The sequence below is a fragment of the Watersipora subatra genome, chromosome 3 (assembly GCF_963576615.1).
Source record: "Watersipora subatra chromosome 3, tzWatSuba1.1, whole genome shotgun sequence".
Lineage (NCBI taxonomy): Eukaryota > Metazoa > Bryozoa > Gymnolaemata > Cheilostomatida > Watersiporidae > Watersipora > Watersipora subatra.
The window spans coordinates 52,791,742-52,810,463 of NC_088710.1; the positions used below are offsets into that span (position 1 = coordinate 52,791,742).

General features: G+C 35.2%; 2 protein-coding genes across 2 annotated transcripts in view; one reads left to right on the top strand and one right to left on the bottom strand.

The window, feature by feature from the left end:
* The first annotated feature begins 128 nt into the window (after positions 1-128).
* LOC137392006 (large ribosomal subunit protein uL2m-like) lies at positions 129-12,076 on the top strand. The gene is made up of 7 exons (XM_068078590.1): positions 129-224; positions 2,627-2,820; positions 5,896-6,028; positions 9,351-9,466; positions 10,387-10,442; positions 11,474-11,652; positions 11,773-12,076. Exons 1-7 carry the CDS (start codon positions 169-171, stop codon positions 11,999-12,001), a joined length of 963 nt encoding a protein of 320 aa, XP_067934691.1. The 5' UTR covers positions 129-168; the 3' UTR covers positions 12,002-12,076.
* The window catches only part of LOC137392005 (mitochondrial inner membrane m-AAA protease component paraplegin-like), a 34,433-nt gene continuing 27,757 nt past the window's right edge, over positions 12,047-18,722 (bottom strand). Inside the window, exons 14-18 of the mRNA XM_068078589.1 lie at positions 18,533-18,688; positions 15,708-15,864; positions 12,693-12,853; positions 12,403-12,480; positions 12,047-12,185 (exon numbers count right to left, since the gene is read on the bottom strand). Of these exons, the coding sequence (XP_067934690.1) occupies positions 12,081-12,185; positions 12,403-12,480; positions 12,693-12,853; positions 15,708-15,864; positions 18,533-18,688 (657 nt within the window). The 3' untranslated portion in view covers positions 12,047-12,080. The remainder of the gene's footprint in view (positions 12,186-12,402; positions 12,481-12,692; positions 12,854-15,707; positions 15,865-18,532; positions 18,689-18,722) is intronic.

The following is an 18,722-nucleotide window of genomic DNA, read 5'->3' on the forward strand; positions in this document are numbered from 1 at the left end:
GTTGATCTCAAAAATACCTGTCGTTGCTAGTTTGAAGTTGTTGTATCAATGTAGTTCTTCTATCATTCGCGTCCATAGGATAGACCATAAGCTAAATATATTGTGTCAGCCCCTTTCTAGCGGGTTATCTTAGAACTTTCTCGTACCTTTTTAGGATCGTAGTTAGCCATGCAAAAATCAGTGTTAAATGTGAAGCTAGTCTTGCGTTTCTGGCTACCAGTAAGGTAATATTAAAAATGGTTATTTTACGCTCAGGTATTGACAGAATAAAAAAGACTATTTTATGCCCTAACCCATGTGCATAAAGAGGCTTCCCCATAGCCGAATTATGTACATGCGATGCAATGTACGAACAGCATTTTTAGCAATGACAAAAATTAATGGAACATCGCTGTATTTTGTTTACCTTGAAGCAGTAAATAGGTATCAACATTGCTTAGGTTTCTTAATGGATACCCATGCAGGATTTTTAGCAAATATTAGTAGACAATGACTATATTAAAAAGCAACTATCAGTTGATATCATGTGTCAACTTTACATGCATTTCTAACTATGCATTTATTCACAGCGCAATAAAGTTACCCTGTTTCTAAAACATACCACAGCATTACGCAAAAAGTCTCGCTCCGAAATGTAAAACTTAATCTTTGAAAGGTGCTTTGAGCTTTATCTCCAGGAGTTTGGTTATTATTCATATAATATATATATGCCATCTAGCAAGTCCTTTATACTCAAGCATTTTTCTTATTCATTGTTTGAATACTTGCATCTAGCTCCACTAACTAAACGAAATTCTATTTTTGCTATGAATAAAGTTTATCTAAATTCAGTTATTGAGGTATGGTAAAAAATACTTTGTGTAACTTTTTAAAGCAAAAACATTTAGAACTACCAGGTTAAATTGATCATATATACAGACAAAAAAATCTTAGTAGATATTTATCATACCTGGGTCAATAGTTTTTTTTGATAAGGCATGACCATGCTGCGTCATACTTTGAAAATTAAAATGGGCTCATGCAAGTTGTGTTGGCTATTCACAACTTAGCTTGCGAATGAGGTAGGAGGTTTTGCATTTATCTTGAGCAATTGCGATAAGAAATTGTCAAATAGCATTCAAAAGATTGCAAGTTTCTGATACGTTTCTACTGAATCTGCTAATGATATTTCTACCATGTTTATTTTCAACATATTTATAAATTTATTACACAGTGTACTCCTGTAATACGACAATTTGTTCTGGTGTTGGGATCCTAAGGTGAAAATGTCATATAAAGGGGTAAAGGAACCCATAGTCATTATCTAATGCAAACATCCCCGGTAAAAAACATCAAAATTTCATATATACTACACATTAAAAATTAGTAACTAATAGTGTATTAATCTTAGTAACCATATTTACATGTTTGTTGGTTATCTGCAATAAAATGTAACATTACTATGTACAGCACACACTGTATGAAGTCCTTACCTTCGAGACAGACTTATAACATAAACTTTGAATTTAACGTAAATAAATTTAGCTTACTAAACTTTAATTTTGTAATAACCTTAATCAATCGTCTTATGACACACGAAGAATTTTGAGCTGAAAGAGGGAGAGAGAATGAGAAAGAGAGCATCGTACCTGTTTCAGGTATTGTGGGACAGGTTTTGGTAAATAGCTTTTTTGGCATTTTCATGACTCTGGTGTATGCAGCACACCAACCGCCACATTTGAATTTCCAGAGACATTTTTGTTGATGTCGTATCTCGAGGAAAATGCCGTAACGAGTGGCTGGAAAAACTTCATGTTCCTCATCATAAGGCGAAAAAACTGGAAAACAGGGACGACGTAACCCGGGGTCCACTGCATTTAATTAGCTCAAGTGACAAGCTCATGCTACTGATGTTAGCATGACTTGTTTCATTAAGGCTCAATAACTGGTGATTTTTTAGGTTAATAGGCACATAACCTTTTCAATATTCAAAATATACATAAATATTGTTTTACTTGTCCAACAGATACAAACTACTTAACGTAAAATGTAGGGTAGGTCTTATAGAGCAGATAGCTATCTACCCATAGGAATATGGAGGCTCTACTACTTGCACTCAAGTTTCTCATCAGCCACTCTTAACATATCCTGTCTATCAGAAATGTTCATCAAAACATATCAGTTGAAGACAACATCTAGTTTTCATAATCAAGTTGAATACAACTCCCATACATTATCTTGTTGATCACATTCAGCGCTATGCAGCCAAATCTGTAGTCCCAACACACATCATCATGATTCATAATCGCTGTCGCAGTATGAATCATGACTGGAGCTTCAGTATTTATACAGAAATTTCAAGTTAGAATGGTGTATTACTTGCTGCCAGTGTTTTACAAACTCCAGTAGTCAACTACAGCTAGAAAGGAGGTACAAGACATTTGGACATGAGACATCTTATTGCTTCTGTTCTTTGGAAGTTCCCAATTTATCATTTTTAAAACATTTTGTTTGTAATACACCATAGAGAATGTGCTTATCATATGTTATAACATACAATGCGATTCGATGCTACTCCGAAATTTAGTATATATAATATATATATATTATAAAAATTATATATATATAATTATTTTCACTGTTTTAGGTCAGAGTTTCATGTCGGAACAAATTTGCAAACCAAAATTAAAAGATCTCCGCAAAACAAACATGAACTTCCTGAGCCAAAGAAAACCTCTTGGGGTCGAATGGTTTCACGTGGTATGATTCCTAGGGAACAGCCAACTGAGTATACTACAAAACCTTTAGCTATCCAGAAAACAGGGGGCAGAGGGGTGACTGGTAAGCAGCTTTTTCTGCTATTTTTTTAGATGTCTCAGCATGTCTTATGAGTTCCAAATAATTTTACACAACTTTTTCCCGTATTTCCTGTGACGTAGGAGCTTTAATGCAGTGAATTGAAGAATAACACATAAAATGCTTCGGCAATTGCTATAAAGTATGACTCTGACATTTAGGTTTTATTTAATGCTATGTAATTATAACGCTGGCTAACATTTTTTCTAGCAAATAATTCAACGGTGTTTTATGGTAAACAACTTGAAAAATTGCATCATTGAGATTCTTGGAATAATATATTAGAGACTAAATAGATCAGTTGCAAATAGATCAATACCTACATGTACATAGGTAATTACATGGCTAGGTCTAGTAGCTTCATCAGTCAATTATTCCTGCTGACAAATTTATGTGTATATGTACACTGTATATACATACATACATGTACATACATACATGTACATACATACATGTACATACATACATGTACATACATACATGTACATACATACATGTACATACATACATGTACATACATACATGTACATACATACATGTACATACATACATGTACATACATACATATATCAATCTCAACGTGTGTCTGGCCAGCTATAGCTGTTTAAATCTAGTATATACATTATATATAAATCTAAGTGTGTCGTGTTTGTTTGTCGTATGTCCAGTTTATAGCGATTGGTTAAAACAGTCATGGTTGCAGCAATCTAACTACTAGAAGCAACCTACTAGATAACTAGAAGCTTGCTTGAACTACTAGAAGAAAATTATGTGCCTAGACTTTCCCAAAAACAACGCTTGCAGGCCGATGCGCCGTGATAGATGATGATGTGTAACAAGTAAAAGCACAAGTATTCCAAGCTGTGGCAAGGTAGCTGCTTGGTTTGGTCGTAATGCACTCGGCTTAACATTTATGGGTCCGAATGTACTGGTTTGATTCCTGTGCAATCTTTTTTCTTAACTCCCAGACGGAAGTTGCTCTTATTATAGTAAAAATTTTGACTAGCTGAAGTTACTCAAATTCGTTGGGTAATGAAACTTAGCCAATGGCAACTACGTTACCTGCCACTGTTTGTCTATAAGCTGTTCTGAATCTTGAACAAATGTGTAGCATTAGAAGAAAAAAATGTTTTCCAATCTGTTTTAGCTATGCCTGAGCTTTACAATATATGAATTATGCCTTAGCTGGACCCAGACAGAAATAAACAAATACTTTCATTTAAAAGTTAGGATGGTAAATGTTGAATATGTTGATTGAAAATAAATGTTCTGCTCAAATACTTTTATATTCCCCGCTTGCAAGCAACACCAAGCATAGTTTAAACAATAGGTACTGTCAGCTACTGTCAGTTATAAGAATGCAGTTACCATTATTTGTTTATTGAGTGTCAGTAGCCATTCCACACGGAAAATTGGTGAAGTGAAACTTATATATGTATGTATTATGTTGCTATAAATACATTAATAAAGTCAACAAGGATGAGTTTTCATGCAAATTTGTGTTTCCATTTATTTAGCAAGGAATGGCCCCCAATCCATAATACAAAACTTGTACATAGACACATGCTACAAGTAATTGAGTAGTTATGCATATAAGGAACCAAAGTGAGATCTTTAAGGTCATTTGGCTGAGATTATGCTCTACATTGGGGGAATGAGATGCAACTAGCTAACTATGCTTGAAAGACAAAAAGTTCTTTGCTAAAACAAATTACTTAATACGTATTTCCTTTAGCAAATCATTTTTTAATCAGGGAGCTTTTGCTCTGTTCACCCGTTATCAGTTCAGCAAAGCTACTTGAAATCTGTGCTATTGGGTAGTGGAAAGATTTTTCCTGTTTTGTTGATAGGCTGTTGGGCTGGCAGTTTTAACTCTGACTCTTTTTCTTCCTGTTGCTGGTGCTCATAATCATTAAAGGTTGACTTGCAACAAAATTCACATTACCGTTATTTGATATGAAAATATTCACCATGTCTTACTCTGTTGTGTTGTAGGTGCAAAATATGTGGAAAGGTGATTACAAGCTCTCAAAAGCTCAAAAACGAACAGAAAATCGCAGCCACATGAGACCGCCGTAGTTTGGATTCCCTTTCCAAAACGGCTCAAATTTGATGTAGTTGTGAGAGATGGTTTCTGTTTACACTTTCTTGCAACCTTATTCGTTGAAATATTTTCACAAATATACTTCACGCATTCAATAGAACTACGTCTATTGTTCTTACGCGTCTGTTTTATCGTCATTGTAATGCTGTCACTTTTAGCAGTGATATCTTATAACTTATCCTAAAAATTCGTTTAATTTTTTAACCTTAGCTCGAAGGAATACATATCATTGTCTGATAATCATGACGAGCCTGTTGGTCACTTTTGATAATCGAAAAGTGCTGCAGAAATTATTTGCGAAGTATTGGGTCGCATGATCAGATTACGACTTGCCAATTAAACCAGGCCGAAACAAAACTGTAAAGTAGCGAGCATCTATATTTGATACGGGGTATTCGGTAAAACCCGAAGTGTTTGTCATAAACCAGTACTACAATAAGTTTTATATTGAGCTTTACATTGGCCTTTCAATTCGCGTGAGAACATACGTGACAAGACGATAACCAAATTTCGTGGCTACGTCATCGAAATAAAGAGATTCCAATCTATGGCGGCTTTTCGTTTTTGAGCTTTTAAGAGCTTGTAATCACATTTCCACATATTTGGCACTTACAACACAACAGAGTAAGACATGGTGAATCTTTTGATATCAAATAACTGTAATGTGAATTTTGTTGCAAGTCAACCTTTAAACTTGAACAAGTAGTTGCTTGCAGCTTCCAAATAGATTCTGTTCGAACTTCTAACACTTTCTTTCTGCTGGTGCTAACAAATTTTGCAATATCTTGAACAGTTGATTTAGTTTCACAGCGCTATTCAATACAAGGATAGATTTTGCTGGCTATAGGCACTTTGACTGATAGTGAAAGATATGTCAGCATTGTAATGCTGCCACAAAGTCATTAGCATAGCCTTTCGTGTTGTAGCAGCAGCTGTTGAATGTAATTGGCTTTTAGGGAGGATTGAAATAAGACGGATTGGAGGAGGGAACAAAGTAATATGGCATATGGCTGATCTCACTAGAATCACAGAAACTGAGCCTGATCCCAAAGTTGAGATTGTTAGGGCAATCATAAAAGAACAGACACGGTAAGCTGTAGCGCACTTTAATACAGTAATACTTTGAGGTACGAATGTCGTGACATTCGAGAAATTTGAGATACAAAAAAAAATTTCAAGCAAAATTTTACCTTCAGATCCGAGAAAAATTTGAGATACGAGCATACGAGACGGTTATCGATGCGGCTGCTAAGCGGCTGAGTATGTGAGAGGCCACTTATGAGAACAGCGTCGCTCGGTCTTTCTCATTGGATCAGAAATATTTAAAAGTTTAATTGAAGGTGAAAGCGAATCTTAAAGTGAGGCAAAAGGTACCAAGCCGGAAGAAGATAATATAACAAATTAAAATGAAGACAAATTAAATTTAGTGTAACATTAAAAATAAATTTTGTGTGCTGAATTCATTTAGTAGTAAGCTAAATTCATTGAAGTTAAATTTCATGTTTATGTTACGTAGCGTCACAAAAGTGTATCATATGAAGCGAATATTGATGCAGGTGTTAGAGTGTCGGTCTACCAATCTAAATGTCGCAAGTTGGAGTCTCGTCAAAATCTAACCTTAAACCCTGGAGGCAACAGAAGGATGGACAGATAGACACCACTCTTATTATATTAAAAATAAATTTTTGCTTTGCTTTATTGTAGACGTATGAAATGTTTTTTATTATTTTTTAATTGTAGATTTGACTTTGCTGTCTAAAAAAAATGAACAAATCGTTGTAAATTGACATCGGAGGTGTGCGGGCCCCCGTAAATTATTGTAGAATTACCGCAATCATGGATCATAAACCGAGTGAAAATGATAAGAAAAGAGAGAAAAGTTTAGGTGTTTTTTCATAGTATGGCATCGGATTAATTTGTATTTAGTTATTTTACATAGCAGAAATTGATTTGGGATTAAAGTGAATTGACATACCGGCATGGATCTGGAGATGCGAGCATCAAACTCGTATCTCAAGGTATTACTGCGCTTATAAATTTTTTCTTGCCAGTAAGTTCATCTTTTCGACTACCCACTTCTTTTGAATATTAAATATTTTTGTTCTGTTACATTCCTTGCAGGCATGTTATGTCTACAGCAACTATATTTGAAGGTACTGGAAACTTGCATAGAACTATAAATTATCTTTTACACCTGCACAGTGCATATAATTATCAAAATCTTGTTTGAGTTACTTTGAAGTGATATGGCGACAGTTGTTATTACTTGTTTGAAAAATCTTTATATTAAAAAAAATTACTTTTCTCTTAACAATAATCAAATAAGGAAAATGTGTTATTCCTAAAAACATTGCTATTTCAAATATTTTGCCTTTTTTATTGGAATTATCCTTTGCAGGCTTTGGATTTTCAGCAGAGTAAACAACTCCCGCGTTGGCATGTTTGAAGGTTTGTGAGAAAGCGTTTAAAATGCCAATTCCTAAGAAAAAAGGTTTTATGTATAACTTTTGTCTGACAATCATTCAAAGGCTTGTCTTACCAACCAAACGGAAATCAAAGCAAACTATCATGGTGGTAGCACATCAAGATTCTAATGTAGATGAGCTCTCAGCGGGGAGCTTACTTATTTAATACATGTATTGTCTGTCTTCTATTTCAATAATTAAACAAGGAATGTCATAGCAATAGTTGTACTACACTTGGATTGCAGTAGGGTCATGAACTTTCTTGTATCACATCACTCCGGCATTGCAATTGTACTCTAACATAAAATATGTAGGCTAATACTCTCTGCGCCCAAATGACAGACAAGCCTTTGCTTACCATCACCTCAACGTACCTGCTTGCCAACATATGGCATAGTATTTGAGCGGATATTTAACTCACTTGATGTGGAATGAATTACACTTTATTCTTTTGGGACCTTTATTCTGACTTGTGACAATTTTAACATACCATGCAGATCTCGGAATGGATTCACTTCACACGTTGAGATTTAAAGGTTGACTTGCAACAAAATTCACATTACAGTTATTTGATATGGAAAGATTCACCATGTCTTACTCTGTTGTGTAGTAGGTGCAAAATATGTGGAAAGGTTATTACAAGCTCTTAAAAGCTCAAAAACGAACAGAAAATCGCCGCCACACGAGACTGCCGTAGTTTGGATTCTCTTTCCAAAACGGCTCAAATGTGACGCAGTTGTAAGAGATGGTTTCTGTTTACACTTTCATGCAACCTTATTCGTCAAAATATTTTCACAAATATACTTCACGCATTCAATAAAACCATGTCTATTGTTCTTACGCGTCTGTTTTATTGTCATCGTAATGCTGTCGCTTTTAGCAGTGATATCCTATAACTTACCGTAAAAATTCATTTAATTTTTTAGCCTTATCTTGAAAGAGTACATATCGTTGTCTGATAATCATGACGAGCCTGTTGGTCACTTTTGATAATCGAAAGGTGCTGCAGAAATTATTTGCGAAGTATTGGGTCACATGATCAGATTACGACTTGCCAATTAGACCAAACCGGAACAAAACTGTAAAGTAGCGATCATCTATATTTGATAAGGGGTCTTCGGTAAAACCCAAAGTGTTTGTCATAAACTAGTGCTACGATAAGTTTTATATTGAGCTTTTTATTGGCCTTTCAATTCGCGCGAGAACACCACGTGACAAGACAATAGCCAAATTTCATGGCTACGTCATCGAAATAAAGAGATTCCAATCTACGGCGGCTTTTCGTTTTTGAGCTTTTAAGAGCTTGTAATCATATTTCCACATATTTGGCACCTACAACACAACAGAGTAAGACATGGTGAATCTTTTGATACCAAATAACTGTAATGTGAATTTTATTGCAAGTCAACCTTTAACTGTATTACATGTATTATTGGCCTCTGACTGTGCTTTTTTATTTGCAAAATTGTACCACTTTTGCTTTAAACGTGTTAAGGAGAGCTCAAGAGATACTCAGAGACTGTATTTATATGTAGTTGTTACTAAAAGTGTTAAGGTGTGACAGTACGCAGGCAAAGAGAAATGTTAAATGCGGGGTTGTCTACCTTCTATGTAAAAATGACTCCAAGTTTATAATTTTATTTATTTTTAAAAACATAATTGTTAAATTATACACAAAGCTATCTAAGGTGAAGTACTCTACACACACTTCTCTGTGTATGTACTTTAACAGTGATGTCAGCAGTTCCTTTTTAATTAAGTTATAGCAATAATAACTTATTCCTGCGTCTCAAGCGGGTAACTTGGAATGTGAAATAGAAACTTGTTTTACGCAGCATGTACTGGAATTTTGGTCTCAGTGGCTGTCTTGAACCTTCCTATAGTTCTACACAAGCCTTACATCAATTATATGAGTGTCTGTCTTACTATCTTATTATTTGTTTCAGTTCTGGTTTCCTCGCCTTAGTTGTTGGGGGAGAGCGTAAGCGCTGGATTTTAGCGACAGACAATATGAAGCCTGGAGACATAATACAGAGTACAAGAGAAATTCCTCCTATTCCAAGTAAGCCTACTTGTAATGCTTTGTTTTTGTTTTCTCATACAAGTAGTCACTCGGGCAAGAATGATTTGTGCACAAGTAGTTTCAGTTTTGAGGCTTTCAGATTCCATATGTGTGCCCCAGGTCTTATCATTGAAATAAATGCATTGATCACTACTCGCGGTACAACGTTTATGTTGTGTAGGTGGGCATGCTATCTGAACACACGTCGTGTAGACATTATTTTGTAGCTGGTAGATTTTCCAATTGTTGACATGATTATGATATTAGCGATTGAATGCAGAAGTATTTGATACTTAGAAATTGGTGACTATTCAAGTCTATATTGCAATTCTTTCATCTTGTGAAAAACCTAATATTTCAAAAAACTAGTTCGCAATAATAATAAAATATGTGCCAGAGGTAACCTGGCACAAAAAAGAATTCCGATGATATTTTGTAAACTGTGATGAAACTGTAATGCTAGTAGATACCGAAGTTGTGATAAATTCTCGCCTCTATGATTTTTTGTCATCTGATCCTATTCAATCAATGACTTGCCGTGACTGTTGCTCGCATACCCTTTTTGAGGCTAATAAAATAAATAGGCCTGCTTGTGAATAAATAAAGAATTTTTTATAATGCTTTTCTTTTACTGCAAGGTAACAAGTCAGTATTTAATTTGCAGACCCCATATTATACTGCGAATGAGCAGACAACTTCTCTTTTCAAGTTTTGACTATTTTTGACTGTTACTCGTGTAACAAATAGGTCTAATGAGTAATTACTGATCCAATATTACGTAGCTTTGCCGGTAGTTAATTTAATTTTTGATAGTTTTCAGTGCGTCCAACAAATTAGATCTAGAGGAAGCCTGAAAAAATTGCATTTGGACCTCTTAAATATTAGAAAGTTGATCATTGAATTATCATTAAACTCTTTAGTTTCAGGCAAACCGGGTGACAGCCATCCTGTAGGCGCTCTCGCTATAGGAACTCAAGTGAGTCCATTTTCTTTTAATTTATTCATGTGCTTTTTAATATGCATACTCGTTTGTTTATTCAAGGCATGTATCAGAGTAGGTCAACTCCAGTGCTGCTAGGTTTTGCCACTTACAAAATGGTCATGCATCATCCCTTAAGACACAGCCAGTGTAATCATGGGTTTGTTCAGATTAGTGTCCGAGTTACCTAAAGCCTCAAAACAATCATTTTAGGTATAACTAGGTGAACGTCTCGTGTTGCACAGGTAATGAAAAACACCTTATAAACATTACATTACCTTACCTACTACATTACCTTTACTCAGCATTACCTTTGCACTGCATTACCTACAACTGTTTGTAAGCTGTTTTTATTACCCGTGCAACACGGGGCATTCACCTAGTGAGTCCAGCTGGTGATCATTACGCGTGATGCAGCATCGTTATGCGTATTTTAATCGATGTAATGAATATCTCCACCATTATTGATCGCCATGCTCAGTTGAACGCTGGAGTCCAATGGATAAGCTGGGATACCTTCAGAACTGGAGGTTCTCAGCTTTCTTTGGAAAGCAGATTTTTTGTTACTAAAATGCGTTATAACTAGATGAACAGACATACACTGAGATTTATAAATATAGATGAGCTCACAAAAGCTAGCCATTTGAACAATCACTTGTTGAAATTGTTAGAACATTGTTACAGCATTGATATTCCAATGCTATTGCTAGATCAATGCGTTTCACATTTTTCCAGTATTTTCCTGCTGTTTTTAACTAGTGATTACAAGATGAATACCTGTATACTATAGCAGCTTTCATTGCAACTATTATTTTTTCATTGGCTTGTGACTGTTAATTTCCTCAAACTATAAACTCTGCAGCAAGCATAAAGGTGCGGCATCACAAATCACTTCTCTAATGTGTGGATAATCACCTCGTGTGACTTTTAGCATTATTTTGGTGTCTTAAATTTTACTGTGTTGAATATGAGCCTTTGTACCAAAGAAATGTTTGAAACCTTGTCATTTCGACTTGTGTGTCTCCTAGGTATGCAGTGTTGAGAAAACAGCACATGAAGGCGGGGTGGTTGCAAACAGCGCTGGAAGCAGTGCTGTTATTACAAGCAAAACTGATGATACTGTAACGCTCAAAATGCCTTCCAAACGTGAAATGATTGTTAACGAGAAGTGTTTGTGTGTGGTGGGACGCGTATCCAACGTAGAGAGGTAAGTTCCAGGAGTGTATAAAGAAGCAACAGTCAGTACACAATTTTATTAATAGTTTTAATCAAATACAACCATGAGAAGTATTGTCAAATGGAAACCAGCAGCATGTTCTTATTGTAGAAATAAAATCATTCTTGGAAAAGCTGGTGCTAGTCGACAACTTGGCATCCGACCCAAGTCTGGGTTATGGATGAGAAAAACAGGCTTGCATGGGCGAAAGATTAGGGGACCTAGAAAGCCAAAGGTTTATGACCAACGAGAAGATCCAGAGGGAAAAGAGCTAGAATTTACTGTCGATGAGGGGTATTTTACTCGGAAAAGAGGTCTTACACATTTTCATCCTCTGTAAAATATAAATAAGATTTCGTGTAGTGTGTAAATATTATTGCCAGTCGAATATATTCTCCAGCAGATCTTTCAGTTATCTCTCAGCCCATATCTACAAGATTCTTCTCCCCATATGGTGGTGGTCCGATGGCTTTCTTTACATCATCATAAGACATCTCTTCATGTTTCAATAGAAGCTCGCACAACTGCGTGAATAGAACAAATAACAATGTGTTATGCAATCCGCGGTTTCGTTGGATAGCAACCTGCATATACATACTCATATTCAGTGATGTTTAAATACATTAATGCATTTGTTCACCAGTTTAGATAACCGGTATTTTGAGAATACCATACACTTCCCTGTAGCCAGAGTGGCAAATGAGGCTATGCTGATGTGTTACAATGTATGCTGCTTCCCACCTTGTCTAGTTTGGGCCTGTTGTTGATGATCAAACTTTCTGCTGTTTTATAAGCTTTGGCAATTAGCTGTTGAGCTTCCTGTAAAGATAAACGGCCCAAAATGTCCAGAGCTTCTTTAACTAGAAACATTGATAATAGCTACCGGAGACATCCATGCCTTTAATTACATTTTTGTAACATTTTGTCAGCCTGTAGTAATCCTAATGTTCCCAACTATAGCATCAAATCACCTACTAAACTTAAGGGTGCCTATTATAATACAGGCATATACTTCATACATCTCCACTTACCATATCCATACGCTGTTGCATGTCTTTGCTGTAAGGTTTATTTTGATAATCATCCTGTTCATCTGATGGAAAAGATAGAAGACCAGCAGAGTCCCCCATCCCATACTGCTTGATTTGGCTGTAGGCTAACCGACTTACTTTATCCAAGTCATCTTGAGCTCCTACAAACAATGTCACAATCACATTTATTTATTTTTTATTTTATTTGAATGCCACTTTTATTTGGCCGCCACTATTTGACATTCTTGATCTTTACAAACCCACAATAGCAAGTGATCAGTAGAAAAAAGTCCACAAATCCGTACTAATAATGGTTCGATTACATCAATAACAAATAATTTGTTCGTTGTTTATGTTTGTATTGATGTTCATTTTCCCACGCCAAGTCTTAACGGTTTTTTTTATTAAAACTTTGAATGCAACACCACAGAATTAATTAGTAACTGTATTAGGCTAATAGCAGATCCTTTTTTACCGCGGTTTTGATACTTTGCTATGTGTGAAAAAGGTTTGTGCAAATTGAGGTGGAATTTGTGCTACTACGTATTTTGAGGCTAAAATTTTAAGGCTATTTTGATTACACATGGTTTCTCTTGATTTGCGTGAAGAGTGTATATTTTCAAGTGCATTGCATAATAGTATTGATCTGCTAAAAAAAATAGTTTGAACGCTAATATCGACTAGCTCAGCTGTGCAGAAGAGCGGTTGAGGTCAGAAGACACTGTGGAAGGTATTGAACAGCAAGAAGAACATGAAATGGTTTCAAACGAAGGCAGCAATCAGCACGCAACTGGTCGAGCAAACAATGGTAATATTTTGGTTTTGAAAATGTTAATTTTTGTTTCTGAATGTATTATAAATAGTGCTTGTTTATGTCACTTGCTCTTGAATATACATTTGTAGTGTTTGGTAGACTATTATTAAATACTTATGAATTCGCAGATTTATAGCACATTATTTGATAGCATCACTGTGGTAATCTGAACTCGGCTTAACAATGGATTGACACTCGTAACTCTTCTATTGCGCATAAAAAGCCAGTTTCGGCTGCAAACTGTAGCAAGCATATCAATAAATGCTATGAGCTTTTATGCAACTTTGTTATATATAATCATAAAATAAAAATATGCCTTCAAATCTAGAACAAAAAAACTTGAAAGCTCCAACAAATTGCAACACAGGCTATAGGATCATCGTAGGTTACTTGCATGCAATAGATACCAACTGGTAGAGACATGTACATGTATTAGCTTTTCCGTGCACAATTATTTAGAACTCTGTGACAATTTGGAGGTAAGTTAGTGAATTTCTTACAAAAGGGTAAATGTCGCACCACCCAAAGAAAAGCGCAAAATATAGGCAACATTCGATTTGCCCGTGAAATGGTTAAATACATCTCAATATTCTGACGAGGTGTTTGCAAAAATACAACGCCGCCATTCATTTGAACCTCGCCTCTAATAAAGCGCCACTCCAAGCGAAGAGTTGAAAAATAGAGCACTTTGGCGTTCAAATAAAGGTTTTACGGTACAATCATACCTCTATATACGAGAGCCACAACATGGGAGAAACTTGAGATACGAGCTAACTTTTGAACAATTTTCTCTGAGATACGAGCCGGTTTCCGATGGCCACTATATGGCCAAGTATGAGAGAAGACGCTTTCGAGAATAGCATCGCTCAGTTTTTCTCTTAGAATCAGTTTGAATTTTTTCGAAAGGTTGGCTAAAAGTTAGAGTGAACACGAGCAAAACGGGGCTAACCAAAAACAGATATTAAAAAATAAGACTACAAAATTAAAGTAAGTTTAGTGAAAGAAAAGCTCAGCTTCAAGTGTGTTGAGTAAGCTAAATTCTTTCAAGTTAAATTCAAAGCTTCTATTACATAGGGTCACAAAAGTTTAGTGTACTGAACGAGTTGCTCTCAAGTCTCTCAGACGGCCATTATCCACAATGTCTGTCTCGAAGGTAAAAACTCCACGATGTAGTGTACATAGTGATGTTACATTTTATTGTAGATTATAATAACTAAATATGTATTTGTTATTATTTTAGTGCATGTACTGAATTACAATATTTAAAAACACGTTTTTCCACCGTAATATCCTTTTTAGGTGTTTTTTCATAGTATGCTAATGGATTAATTTGTACTGGAATATTTAATATAAGAAATAGTGCCTTGAGATGTGAGTAAATTGACATACGAGCTCAGTTCCAGAATGCATCAAGCTCGTAAGTCGAGGTATGGCTGTAGTTGAGAATGATAAGAATGGCTTAGCCTAGTGGTTACACGCGCTTGTTTGCAGACTCGCAACTTGAACGGTGCGAGTTAAAATCCAGTACAACGCAGATTTTTCATTCCTAGATTTTATTCGCGATAATTGGATACAGGGACGGCAGATAAACAAACAAAAGAGTAAATGAGATTTATAGCATATGGAGTCGGTGAAAAAAGCTGTATTTTCAGCCCTGATCACTGATGGAAAAAATCTTTTGTGACATGTTTCTATGTTTGGATAGTATCAAACGCAGTATATTTTCACTTTTTTGGATGCTTATAACAATTTTGCCATCTTAAAAGGCTTTGCAGCCAACAGAACACTATGAAGAATTGCACAAGAAAAATGTTTTTTCTCGTATGTATAACTGCCCAAGTGAACTGTTATATGTTTCTGTCGATATTCTACATGTATAAGTTGCTAACCTAAGATGATTAGTGTAACTATGAAAAATCTCAAAGAGATGATTTTTAGTTACATTTACTTGAATTTCATCCTTTGCTTTATATTTGAAATTATACTTCATTTTTTGTAAAATATAAAATTGTGATAACTTCGGCTAAAATTCCTTTCAAGCTTTTATCACAAGAAAACCACTGACTATTAGATTGAGTTTTATAGTAAGAAAACTGTTTGCACAGTATTTTGAAGCATCCAATGAAATTGTGACTAAGACTGGTTTCAAGTGCTTAACGATGCGTGATGATTATACTTGAGGTACCCAAACAGAGGCTTACCTGTAGTAACACGGTTGAACACCACTGTCTCAGCAGCTCGCCCTCCCAACATCACACACATCCTCTCAAACAAATCTTCTCTCGAGTACAGTTTCTTATCTGAAGGCATGTACTGGGCGAATCCTAAAGCTGCAGAGGTGCGGGGAATAACAGAAACCTGCGAAATACAGCTAAGCGAGATATGAACCTGTTTTGTTTTTGGATATGACAGATCGTTTCTGTGGAATCATTACTTCAATGCTATCAGCTAATACGAGAAAAACAATCAACACTATGTTGCTATATTTTATGCTCTCAATAGATGTGGCGTGACATGACTGGTAGCTGCACAAAATTCAAAGCTTTAAATATAAAAATTCAGCATCAATTTGCGGAAATTAAATAACATTAGATAACCCTATTGCCTGATAGCTCATTTTTCAGAGACCGATGTGGAATCAGCGTGGAATCCATAAAATATCTACAGTCAAATGCCAACATACGAAGTTAATCCATTATAATTTTGGATTCTCAAGTAGAACTTGTCATAGCAAATACTCTTATAAGAATACTGTCCTTTTGTGATATATTATGTAAAACAACAAACTGTATGTAACAAATTGAGTAATTAATTAATCTTTACTATAATAAGAGCCGTGTACATCCATTCGAGGCCACATCAAAAACCGTTACGAAAAAAATTGCCTCGCATGGGAATTCTCAGACCCTCTGTTTTACAGTTTGGCACTCTAACCACTGCACCACCCCACCTTACCACTTGATGAATTAATTATGTATATAGTGATTACTCATAATGATCTCTCGCGGTGCACGGACTGCCAAGTGTACTAGTAATATCATAATAAATAAGAGATGTTAATTGTCACTTTCAGTCACTACCGGCAAACTGAGGGGCAAATTGAGGTGCAACCTTGGCAATAATGGAGAGGTGGTGATAGGGATATTAGCTTACAATAACCTAAAATGGTTTATTTTTGTTCTGATACTATATACTATTCAAATATCATAATGATTTATCACATCTAGATTCTCTATTTTTACTGATTTTAACCTTTCCTTTATTGCATCACTTTCACTTTCTTCCTGAGAATAACTACCTGAAGGCTTAACAGATTTTTTAAAAGAAATGATCTCCAGATATTTGCCTATGCTTTTCTATAGTTTCTAGCTTTATCCCTTTCATTACCAATGCTGCCACGAGTTTTCTTATAATCCTTGATTTTTAAAATAGGAATGTATAATGCATTGTTTCATAACTGTGAATGCTGTGTACAAATTTGTATAAAGAAGACCTGTAAACATCATCACTAATTTAGAAACGGAAGTCTTTCGAAAAACTTTGATCATCATATTTTGGAAATTACTTCAGGTGTTAAAAAATTTGTTACATATAAACAAGCAAACAAATTAGGCAGTGAGCTAATTAAATAACTTAATGATGTCTGGGTGATGAGATACAATCTTATCTAGCATCTATGTATACAAGGCAAAACAGTGCTACAGAAAGGCTCACTCGTTGGCTAGAATATCAAAATGTTAACGTGACAGCTTTAACTAATTAATTTTCAATTTTCTTAATGCAGGAAGAATATATGGTAAACAATATTTTGTAATATTATATTAACTAAATGCAAAAATTTCGCTGCTCCATCGGCTATAATAATATAGTAATAAAAATATGAAATTTGCTGTTCCATCTGGAGTTATCTTCTTATCATCACAAGGAAGGATAATTCTAGATTGCAATAATTTGGAATTACAGCACACTTCAAGGTTACGATGTCCATGTTTTATGGTTTTTCACATTATGATGTAGAACACGATGATTTTTCATCACCTACATATGGCATTTTTCCGCAATACGACATCAACAAAAATGTGTGTTTAGTAAGCTAAATTCATTTAGGTTACATTCAATGTGTATGTTATACAACTGTCTTGAAGGTAAGAGCTCCATACGGTACATACTGCACATAATAGCGTTTCAATTTATTGCAGATCATAACCCCTAAATACACTAAAGTTATAGTAGATAACTAGTTACTAAGCTTAATAGACTATTTTATTATTAATTTTAAATATGTACAGTATGTAAACAAAATTTTGATGATTAGATTAGATAATTACTATGGGTTTCTATACCCCTCTATACGATATTTTCGCCTTACAATGCCAACACCGGCACCGAGTAATGTCGTATGGTGTGGGTCCACTGTACTTCTATAGTGTACCATGATTTTAGTTCAACATTCTTGTGAAGGTGGGTGCGCGTGGTAGGCATGTTGATTTTTCTGGAACTAAACTTGTGAACCAAAGAAGGTGATAGTACAACTACAATCTCACAGCAAGCATAATTTTGATACAAAAATGTGCTGTAGTTCACATGCTATCAACTTGAAGAGAAATCCAGTCATGAAAAAAAAATTAAACAGAGAACTGAATGTGGGGTCGCTACAATAGAATACAGTAAACCAACTTGTAGCGCAGCTAGCCACAATATCTTATTCATGACTGTCTTTCACAATTATATTATTATATATTTTTATAGCTCAATCACTTTTTAATTGCTTCAAAATAAATTTGTTGAACTAATAGTGTATAGCAGAGACTACAGCTTCAAATTTTGAATGCATGTTATTTTATGATAAACCTTTCGCCATGATCATTAAAAAGCCTGTGAAAATATAGCTTTATAACGTGAAACACACATAGCACCCATTAGAATGAGGCTATATTATATCACAGAGAGTAACAATGGGATTTAATAAATTATTTCTATGAATAACAGTTAATAACTGAAATACGACCAATCATTCAGTACACACCTTTAGCAGGGCATCAGTCCGCTCAAGGAGCCAGCTAACCAGTACATGCCCACACTCATGGAAGGCTATAGTTTTTTTCTCTTCCTGGGAGATGGCATTGGACACCCTCGCCTGGCCGGCTAATATCTTATCAAGTGCATATGTGAGGTTAGACTCCTAAAAGCAAACACTATTTATATAGCTGACCATA

Coding starts and splice junctions, on each gene's coding strand:
- LOC137392006 (XM_068078590.1), top strand. CDS start 169: ATGCAAAAATCAGTGTTAAATGTGAAGCTAGTCTTGCGTTTCTGGCTA. Junction 225..2,626: donor CGTTTCTGGCTACCAGTAAG/GTAATATTAAAA, acceptor TCACTGTTTTAG/GTCAGAGTTTCATGTCGGAA. Junction 9,467..10,386: donor AGAAATTCCTCCTATTCCAA/GTAAGCCTACTT, acceptor TAAACTCTTTAG/TTTCAGGCAAACCGGGTGAC.